This window comes from Crocodylus porosus, unplaced genomic scaffold (assembly GCF_001723895.1).
Source record: "Crocodylus porosus isolate Cpor-Errol unplaced genomic scaffold, CroPor_comp1, whole genome shotgun sequence".
NCBI classification, from domain to species: domain Eukaryota; kingdom Metazoa; phylum Chordata; order Crocodylia; family Crocodylidae; genus Crocodylus; species Crocodylus porosus.
In genome coordinates this window covers 133,802,098-133,812,293 of record NW_017728931.1, presented here as the reverse complement: position 1 = coordinate 133,812,293, position 10,196 = coordinate 133,802,098, and the positions used below count along the sequence as shown (strand labels likewise).

General features: G+C 44.4%; 1 protein-coding gene across 2 annotated transcripts in view; it reads left to right on the top strand.

The window, feature by feature from the left end:
- Positions 1-10,196, top strand: part of OPTN (optineurin) — a 28,204-nt gene that overhangs the window by 12,802 nt on the left and 5,206 nt on the right. For both annotated transcript variants that reach the window (XM_019543694.1, XM_019543695.1), the window contains exons 6-11: positions 307-397; positions 3,528-3,643; positions 4,544-4,693; positions 5,565-5,658; positions 8,592-8,750; positions 9,486-9,616. In XM_019543694.1, coding sequence (XP_019399239.1) covers positions 307-397; positions 3,528-3,643; positions 4,544-4,693; positions 5,565-5,658; positions 8,592-8,750; positions 9,486-9,616 — 741 coding nt within the window. The remainder of the gene's footprint in view (positions 1-306; positions 398-3,527; positions 3,644-4,543; positions 4,694-5,564; positions 5,659-8,591; positions 8,751-9,485; positions 9,617-10,196) is intronic.

The following is a 10,196-nucleotide window of genomic DNA, read 5'->3' as shown; positions in this document are numbered from 1 at the left end:
CAGAGTACATAGTGTACATGCATGGGGGAGGCATAGGCATAATTTGCAGTGTGCTTATGGTTTCGAGTGCTGATGGCTTTGAGTACAGGCTTTGGTCCCTTCATGGCTGGCTATACAGGCTTTGAACCAAATTTGCTTCAGTTTTCAGTGTGCTTATGGCTTTGAGTTTTGACTCCTATTGGGTTTTCTAATGACAGAGTATATTTACATCAACAGTGCACGATTCATGAGTACTATCCATTTTTCTCAGTATCTCCTATCAAATGCATGTTGAGACTGACATCATTGGATCTTTGTGTTTCTCAGACTCCTGAAGCTAGAAAAGGTGGCTAGTGATCAACTGGAGAGTGGGACTCAAACAGAATGGGAGAACGAAGAAGACAAAAGCTCAGAGACGGTAGGTGCCAGTTATCAGTGGGGGAGTGACACAATACATAGATCCTCAGCAGTGCCCATAGAGTATGGAGCAGAGCTCAGGAACTGGACTAAAAAACACTCTTTGAACTCTTCTGACCAGCACAGGGTACTCTTAAAAGTTGTTCTGAATTACTATAGCATCTAAAGACCCTAAGAGATGGTTACAGCAGCCAAATATCAATGGGTCATGGGAAATCCCAGCCATGTCCTATTTCTGCTGACCATGCTCACTGAAGAGGAGATTTAATTGCATCTATTGACACAAATGCCTTTACTCTCAGGTGATCCCTTCATGGCTGGCTATACAGGCTTTAAGCCACAATGCACAGGCAGTGCACTATAAAGATCTTGATATTTAGAAAGAAGGTTATTTCTGTCCCAGAAATCATGCAATTTTGACGAGCTACATCGTCCCAAAGCCACACCCCTATCTTGAATGCAGATACAGTCATAAATAGTCCTAATTTTTAATTAAGACCTCAAATTCATATGGGGGCAGCAGAGAACAAAGCAGGAGGCTCTTTGAGCAAGCTAACAGATTGGTATCTGAATTCTGCCCAAGCTGGAACCCCCACATTGCATATTCAGCCCCAAGTACAGGGAGCTACTCTTCTCCAGTCTGAAGGTGACAAACACAGACTATTTTGTGCAGTTCCAGCCAGATGTTTTGTCCAACTACTAATCTCATTTGGGCATCTGACGTCTTCCTGATGGCACTGGTTGCATCTCTGAAAAAAAGAAGTGGACAGCTGGGTTTCCTCAGTGTGCTGGTGTTGGCAGCAGGGCTCATGTTGTTCCACCATGTCTCCAAGCTGTCTGTTCTCACCAGTGTAGATATTGAAAAAGAGTGGGGGGAGTGCCATTGATCACCTGGGGACTCTGCAGGTGAAAGCCCTTGAAGATGAAGAATTAGTTCTGTCACCACTCTGGATCTGGCTGATGGCATCATAGTACTGTATCTACCTTTTTAAGCTATGTCATGTAGTCAGGGTAGCGGTAGCTTGGAAATGGCCTCCATCCATATTCATGAGAAGAGGTGTCATAAAATACCTCTGTATTTGTCACTGGGCCATGTCCTAGTCTTAACTACAAAGTGCTCAAGAAGCAGTATAGTTAAATGATGCTGAAATTTGGGTGTAGCTACTTTCTGTTCGTAGCCAGTACTGGAAAGCTGGAGGTAGGGTGATATCTGAGGGGAGCTCTCTACATTGTGTTGACATTTTTTCTGAGATGTGGGGTAGCCAGTTTTTCTGTGAGGTTGACAGACGTGCTTCTCAAGAATGTTTTGACTGTGCCCACTTCTAATGGAAGTACATACATTTACTTTGGCTAAGTACAGTGTTCAAATGTTACCGGAGGCATCTAGCAGTCTTGTCCATAGTAAGTAACATATGCTGGTGGTCTTGTCTTCACTTTTAATGCCATGGCCATTTTCTTTTCATACTTGGTTTTCTGCAAAGAAAGATGACAGCTCCTAACTTCTGACTGGTACATTCATCTTTGAGCCTGAAATATAGAATCTGATCAGATTAGTTAGTTCACTATGAAATAATCCTGTTGTTGGCTGCTGTTTTGTGGCTATGATGGCAGAAGGATAGAAGAGTCTTTTGTATCTTTTATTGAGGTATGTTGTGCTGCTGGAGGATAGAATTGGAATTGGGCTTGTAGCCTCTGCCCTTGGTGTCTCACTGATAGTTTTGGTAACAGTCATTAGTACGTAATTGTGTCCTACAGTTTTCCAACTGCCTTGACTGTTCCACGCTTGTAGAATGAGATGAGAGAACAAATGCTGCAGAACTATTTCCTTTGCCCTTGTCTTTTTCTAGGCCCTTACAGCTTGTGTGTTATTGTGTTATGATGGGTCTGACTGAGTCTGCAGTGCATACATAATTCAATGTCTTGTCCAAATTCAGATCATGAAAGGTGCTGGTTTTGTTAGACCCTACAATTAGTAGGTCTCTGAAAAAATCATCCTGCAGTGACAAGTATTCCATCTGGTTTACAGTCAAGTGGATAAACAGCTCACTGAAATCAGTGTTTTGTCTTGTTCTGTTTTGTTTGGCTCTAATTGTATTTTGCACTATTGTCTGCATGCATGTTTGGGGATGACTAAACTTTATGGTCAATTAACTCAAGAAAAGTTTTACCAAAATGTTTTATGTGTGGTTTGAAGGCTAAATGAGAACCTGAAGCCAGAGGGTCTCCTAAGGAAGATACTCTCCTACAGATATCAGTAGTTCTGCAGGAAATCATTCATCTTCTAGGTTTGTGCCACAGATTTCTCTAGATCCTGGAAATGAATGGAGTTACTGTTTGTTCAACCCTTTCAGAAATATTGTAGCTAAAGGCTTCCTGTTATGCCGCACCCGTATGTTTTATATCAAAGAATGTAGTGTGTGTGGAAAGACTGCTTGGGTTGAGGTTTTTTGCTTGGGTTCGGGTACAATGCAGGCATCTGATAAAATCTAGCAACTCCCTACCTCCTGATACAGCCCTCAGATGAAAATCGAAGAGGCATGAAAAGGGGGTATTCCTCACCTTACTTCATACTGAGCCAACATTCAAGTCCCTTCTGATGTTCTACATCTGCTGTCACCTACACGAAAGTAGCTTATGGATGAGAGCAAGTTTCAGGTCTGCTTGGGGATAACTTAGCCTATAACAAACAAGCATATTGTATCAGAGGCTGATTCCAATCACTAATTAAATCTGGGGGGTTTTTGGGTGGGATGCATCTTTAAATTGTAAATTCTTTCAGATGGGAACATACCACCTTTTCTGCTTGAATAAGACCTAGTACATTATGGCCACTATTGTAAATTTTATAAGCTGCTTGTATCTGTCAGATATTGTGGGGAATGTTTTTTTTCCTCCCCATTTTACAAAAGTTTGGGGTGTTCAAAATTAGGATTCAACTATAGCAGGAATGCTTAGTAGTTGTGAAGACTTGGACAGGGATTCCCTTGTTGAACACAGAGCCTACTGATGTTGAAAGTTGTGTGCTGTTCTTGCAAGAGAACAGTTATTGCCTGAGGGAAGCCTCTGACTGGTTTGCAGTTATTCTGTCTTACATTGTCTGTGTGTGTGCAATTTTTCCTTCTCAATAATAGGTTGGTAGTGAAATAGAAACTCTGAATCTGCAAGTGGCTGCTCTGTTTAAAGAACTCCAGGAGGCTCACTCTAAATTGAAAGAAGCTGAGCTGATTCAGAAGAAGCTTCAAGAAAAGTAAGGCTCAGGTGTTTGATTGTACCAATGCTGATTTTCAGCATTTATAGCATCTTTCTCCTTTGGAGCGCAACTAATTATATCAACATTAACTTCCAAACTCTGTGCCAGTTCTTGGAGGTGGGAAACATGAACATGAAACGTGGTGGCTCTTATAAGGACTGAGACAGCATAGTGAATTGGACAGAACAGGAAATCAAACCCAAAAGGCCTAGTTTTCAGATTCAATGGACACATCTAGATGAGACACTAGAAGCTCAGACTAATTCTACTGTGCATTATCATGTCATGGTGAAAGCTGTGCTAATGTGCAGTAGAATTAGTCTACAGTGCATTGGCATCATGTAAAAAGTATGCACTGGCACTCCTGTGTAGTACCACTGATTATGGTGTATTTAGTACCTGCTATTACAGGTACTAAACTCGTGCACATGTAGACGTGTCCCATCACACTGTTCTGAGGCTAAAGGGGCCCTGTAAAACAAATGCAAATTTGCCTCCTCCCCCCCCCCAACCCTACCTGCAAACAGATTTAAATTCTGGCTAAAACCCCAAAAGGCCAAGTCTAGCCTTATGCAAATGAACTCTTGGTTCTTTTGAAAATCAGACTTATTTAGATGCATAAAAAGAGGCTATCAATGTAGGCACTTATTTTTTTGAACTTTCAGACAAGCTCCAATCTCCTTGTGAATGTGTAATCTGAGGAAACGAGGCTTTGGTTCTGTAGCTTTATTTTCTGATGTCTGTATGGGTTTTTCTTTCATCAGTCTTCATAAAACAAGCTTTGTGGGTAAATTTAATCAGAACTAAAGATTTGCTTTGTATGATGCTCATTATGACAACTGCGTCAAGAGAGTGAGATGGGGAAATATAAGCACTCTCCTTTTTTGCTTCTGTCAGGTGTCAGATTCTTGAAAGAAAAAGCTCTGCTATGCAGACAGATCAGGATGAGAAGCAGCAGCTCTTGTACACCATCAAGAAGCTGGAGCTGCAGGTGGAGAGCATGCAGTCAGAAATTAAGCTGGAACAAGCCAAAACACAAGAAGAAAAGTGAGTGTGAAACAGTGCTGTGCTTTGAAGAAATGGGGTCAGGGTAAAGGAAAAAACTATGGAGAAAAAAAGGTCCAAAATGGAGCTGAACCTCAAATATAATTGCTGTGTGCGCTCATATGTTCTTTTTCATTAAACAGCCATGTGCTGCTGGAGGGGAGCTGGTGTTGGAACTCCTCAGTCTGGGAGGTTGGAGTCTCTGCAGTAAGCCCAAACTGGAGCTTCTCATGCAGAGTCTCAAACTTGGGGGAAATCAGGTTTTGAACTCTGCCATTTGATCATCTCTAGCATATCCAAACAAATGAGACAGATGCGCAGGGAGAGAGACTTACAACACAGTAGCATAATTGGAGGTGTGTGACCAGGGCAACAGCTCCTGGAATCAATTTTGAGGGAGGGCAAATATAGCAGTGATAACTGCTGTTGCCCCAGGTACTGCCTCTGCCCTTGGTGCCAATGTTGCTTGTTACACCTCTCGTATACAACATAGAAGTGTAAAGCAAAGGATGTGATTACAGCACGCGGCATGTGAATTGTACAACTGGGGAAGAAAAGGTGGCGTGAGGTTGAGATGAAAATACTGCAGGGTAGGGGGAAGCAGAAGGTGGAGCAAGCAGCCAGTCGGCAAAGAACTTGACAGACAGTTCTCTCAGCCATAAAAAGTTCTCTGCATATATCAGCTGGGGCTCATTCTGCTTTTGGTGGGTTAAACCTGGGGGAAAGACAGGTTTGTTAGAGGTGAAAACAATGTGAAAGTGGGAACAGGTAGAATAATGTAGCAAAAAAGGAAGATGGTAGAGGGATCATTAGGGGCCTCTTTTTTTATTTATTTTTTCCCTCCCTCTCCTCCCCCTCCACCCCCCTTCAACAGAACAAAGTGTACTGCCTTGCAGGAAGCGTACAGCAAGCTCCTTCCTGAATTCACTGATGCAGTGAGCACAGTCGAAGAACTGAAAAGCAAAGAGGTAATTTGGTCATGAAAAGAAACTACAGTGAATTTTGGCGGGGGCTGAGAATCTGTAATAACAATTCTGTGACTGAAAGCTTCAGTTTGCCATCCAGACCACATGCCAGAGAACTGTAGACTTTTGTGATCATTGGCAAGGGCAGACCTTGAAGTCTTCTGTTCCAGGAAAAACAGGTGTCACCGTTTCAGTCTCCCCTCTGCTGTGCTAGTGCTGATCTCTGCTTTAGGCTGTCATTAGTGTTCCACATTCTCAGTTTTTATTTAAAAAAACAAAATCCAGGAATTTTGGGGGGTTTATCTTCAAAACATAAAAATTGGGATGAAATCGGGCTAAAGGGAAAAAATCAGTTTAAATCAAGGAAAAATCGTCCATGAGGGAGGGAGGGAATCAGGCTGGGACAAGGGAAGGGGCAGGGGCGCAGCAAAGCCCATCAGCTGCTTCTGCGGCTGCAGCAGGGAGCAAAGTGGAGGGAGCTGTCAGTGGGTATAGGGCTGGGGCACAGCTCTTGTTACATGCCCCCCAGGAGGGCTGCAGGCTGGGGGGCTGTGCCAGGCTCTTCTTGGGGGGGCGCAAACCCCAGGATCTGCGTGCAGGTCAAGAGTAGGCTGCCACCCGCCCTGAGCACCAGGAAGAGCCTGGTGCTTCCACCAGCCCCAGGCTCTTCCGGGTGCTGCAAGCGGGCGGCAGCCTGCTTATGCTGCAGCCTGCTGCCACTGCAGGCTGGGGCTGGCGGCAGCACCAGGCTCTTCCTGGTGCTTGAGGCAGGCAGCAGCACTGGGAGGGGGACCCGACTCCAACCCCTGCACCTCCTGCCCTGTCCGGGGTCAGAGCTGGGTGCCCTGTGTCCCTGGATAATGGCTCCAGCCCTGCGGGCCTGTGCCAAGCACCCAGGTCCAATCCCCTGCCACTGGGAGTGGAGTTGGGCTCTCCCGCCTGTCCCCCCCTACCCCAGGCGGGGCTGAAGGCTCACAGCTCCTAAATCCAGAGCCACTGGGGTGCAGGTAGGACCTGCCCACCCTGGGAACAATTCCCATGGCCTATCCTGCCCTGCCCAGATTCAAAGCCGGGAGCCCCAGGTAGTGGCTCCAGCCCCCCCTCCCCCTGTGCAGCCACCACCACCCCCTCACCCCATCCCTGGTCTGCCTGTGGCTGTTGCCACCACCCCCACCCCCTGCATCCAGCTGGAAATCTATGTTTCACTTAACCAGCACAGTGGCACTTCTAGCTTACCGACACCACCCGCTTTTCAGTTCAAATCCCTCTTAACTGGCATGAGTGGGAAATGGGCCATTCTCCATTTGCTCTAGCTAACAGGGATTTGAACTGAAAAATGGGTGTAAATCAGTAAAAACCAAATGACTTAAAAATAAATAAATAATCAGGGAATTTAGCAGTGAAAATCGGTAAAAACCAAGAATACGGAACACTAGCTGTCATCTACAAGAGTGTATTGCATTTATATGCATCCTGAATAACAGCATAATTCACTTAACTGCAAAACATATTGCTAGTCCCGATTCCTTCCCTGTTGCTTACATTATAACAAACACTGGTTATTGGCATATCCATAAAGGGCATAGAACCTCACAACCCCACTCCCTATTTTGTAATGTAAGTATATGCACTTAAAGAGTGCATCCCCACAAGTGGGAATGTGCATTTCCTCGGGGACTAACAGCAGCAGCACTAATAGCAGCAGCAGGGGGCCTTCCAGGGCTACAGCAGCAGTGATACAGGTGCACAGAGCCTGGCTGGCAGCCAGAGCCTGGCTCTGGCCAACCAGGCTCTGGTTTTGGGCAACTCATGCTGCATTGCCCTGCTTTTTTGACACTGGGATCTCCTGGTGTCATAAAAACTCACCACAGTGCTGTGAATGCATATAGGTGTGATGTGTGTGCTTTGCAGCCCTGCAGATAAGGGCCAGGGGATGCACTTACATTGTGCTATTTGGTACAGAAACTGTGAAGGGGGAAGCAGCAGTGCCTCTGTTATGAGAAGCCTTAAAAAGGATGAGAGCTGGTCAGCTGTGAGATTGTGCTCCCTTTCATTTTGAAGGCTCAGTTCTAAAAAGTGTATGACTGGAACAGCTCCCAGGAGGTCAGCTAGTCTAGTCCCCTGTTTAATGCGGGATCATCCTTGCCTAAGCCATCCCAGCCAAGTGTTTGTCTAACCTGCATTTAACATCCAGCGACGGCAAGCAATTCTAGTGCCTTTCTGAGTAGGTTTCTAGTAGGAGCTTCAAAACTGACTAGCTCTGGTTCCTTTCAGACCTCTAATAGCAATGCTGACATAGCTGTGTACACTGTTAACATTACACATGCAGTAAGTACATACTCTGGGAAAGCACATAGCCTTTTTTGAATCACAAAGATGATTTAGTTTAACAGCGTACATTATGCCACATGCATCTGCTTGAGCCATTCTAAATTTACCGACTAGAGAACAATAGTGCAGTCATGTTTCTCTTGCATATGCACTAGTCTGGATATAGTTTGCTTGATATTTTTTTTTTTTTGGTCCAAACCTGAGAGCCTTGACATTAGTATAGATTATAGTAGTGTAATCTTAGCACAGCGAGCTATTGCCCATAACTAGGACTCATTGCCATGACTTACAATGCACACAGTTATGTACCATACAATATATGCTGCAACGTGTGCAATGAATGGAGTTCAGTTGCATCTTATCTCTGAATTGTCTTGTGTGTTGTTTAAGAGACCTTGCCATTGTGGCCTATATCATGCCACAAAGGAACTACTTAAACCAATGCGAAGCAGAATGCTTGCAATATGAATTTTAAATCAAATGTTGCTCAAGGCAGTAATGATGATAGCTGGCTGTTGTACTCCTGGGACCTGGAACTCTCAGGGAGCTGGGAGAGGTTTCTTTAAGAAGGCCACTTGACTGATCAAAATCACTTTTCCTTGCAGTCGGAGAGAGTGGAGAAGGCGGTGGTAGAAGAACTCAGTAAAAAGCTAGAGCTGGCAGAGAAGGCTTTGGCTATAAAACAACTTCAACTGGATGAAGTTAAGCAGACTACTGCTAAGCAAGAGGAAGAACTTGAAACCATGGCTGTCCTCCGGGCTCAGGTAGTTCAGCAAACTTGAGGAGGCTTGGCTAGTTCCCCCTGTCCAGAAGCTGGAAGAATATACTTAATGCTCCAGACCTTTGCTCTGAGTGCATACCTTCACTTTTGTAAATAGATCATATTCCCTTTTTTTCATTCGTCCCTGCAGATTTCTGTAGAATCTGTATTTGGGTGAATTCCCAAGTCTGTTCCCTTTAAGGGAGGGCAGTTGTAGGAACTACTGGAGTTTGAATTCTGAAGTAGTTTGGCACCATAGATAAAATGTTAGATGGTGTGACTACTGTAATTACTGGCCTCCCATAGGCTTAAGATAGCTGCGTTATTGTCAGTGAGCATCTCTACTACCAGTTTCTGTCAGATTTGCAACAAAGAGCCAAGAAGAAGTCTGGCCTTGCGATTAAGGAAATCTTAGTTCTGTTTCTGGCCCAACTACATACTTCCTGTGTAACTCTGGTCATGTGATTTTGCTCATTCTCTTTCTTCACATCACAGGCCTCCAGTGACAAGGATGCTTTCTTCCCCCACCTTTTGTGTGTAGACTGCCGGCTCGCTGCTTAGGAATATGTGCAGCCTTTAGCAAAATGCTGGCCCTGATTCTGGTTGGGACCTGTAGCCCTACTTTCTTTGTGCCTGCTAGAGTTTTACTCTTTGGCATATGGCATAATGTGTACCAGGAGGATTAGAGCTGTTGTAAGGGTGCAGTGGTGAATGTGATTCTATTTCCTTTTCTGACCAGATGGAGCTTTATTGTTCTGACTTCCATGCTGAGAGGGCAGCGAGAGAGAAGATCCATGAGGAGAAGGAGCAGTTGGCTGTCCAGCTGGCATACCTGCTAAAAGAGCAAAGCAACCTTGAAGATCTTGGCAGGTAAGAGGCACTGCTGGCTGGGATGTCTTTGTATCATCTTGTCAGGTATCCAGGTTGTAACTGTATTGGTCTAGAGGCATGAGGAATCAGAACTCATGGTAGAGGTGATAGCTTTTATTAGACCACCTAGAATTTTTCAAAAAAAAATTTTTAATTGCAAGCTTTCAGGCATGAGTACCTTTCTTCAGGCATAAGAGAAAAGATTGTAAAAGTTTATATTTCATAGGAGAGTTGAAGGTGTGGGAAAATCTCCTGTTTGGAACGGTTCATTTTACATGCAGATTAGGCTCAGAGAAAAGTTGGATTACTCTGTTTACCTTGAAGTTGTTTGGTGGTAAGCAGAATGTTAGGACTACATCCTGCTTGCCACCAAACAACTTTGAGGTTTGTAAATAAAATGAATTGTTCCAAACAGGAGATTTCCCCACACCTTCAACTCTCCTATGAAATATGAACTTTCATTTCTACCCAGGAAAACTTTTACAATCTTTTCTCCTATGCCTGAAGCTTGTGCCCGAAAACTTGCACTTAAAGACCTTTTTTTTGTGCAAAATTCTAGGTGGTCTAATAGAAGATATCA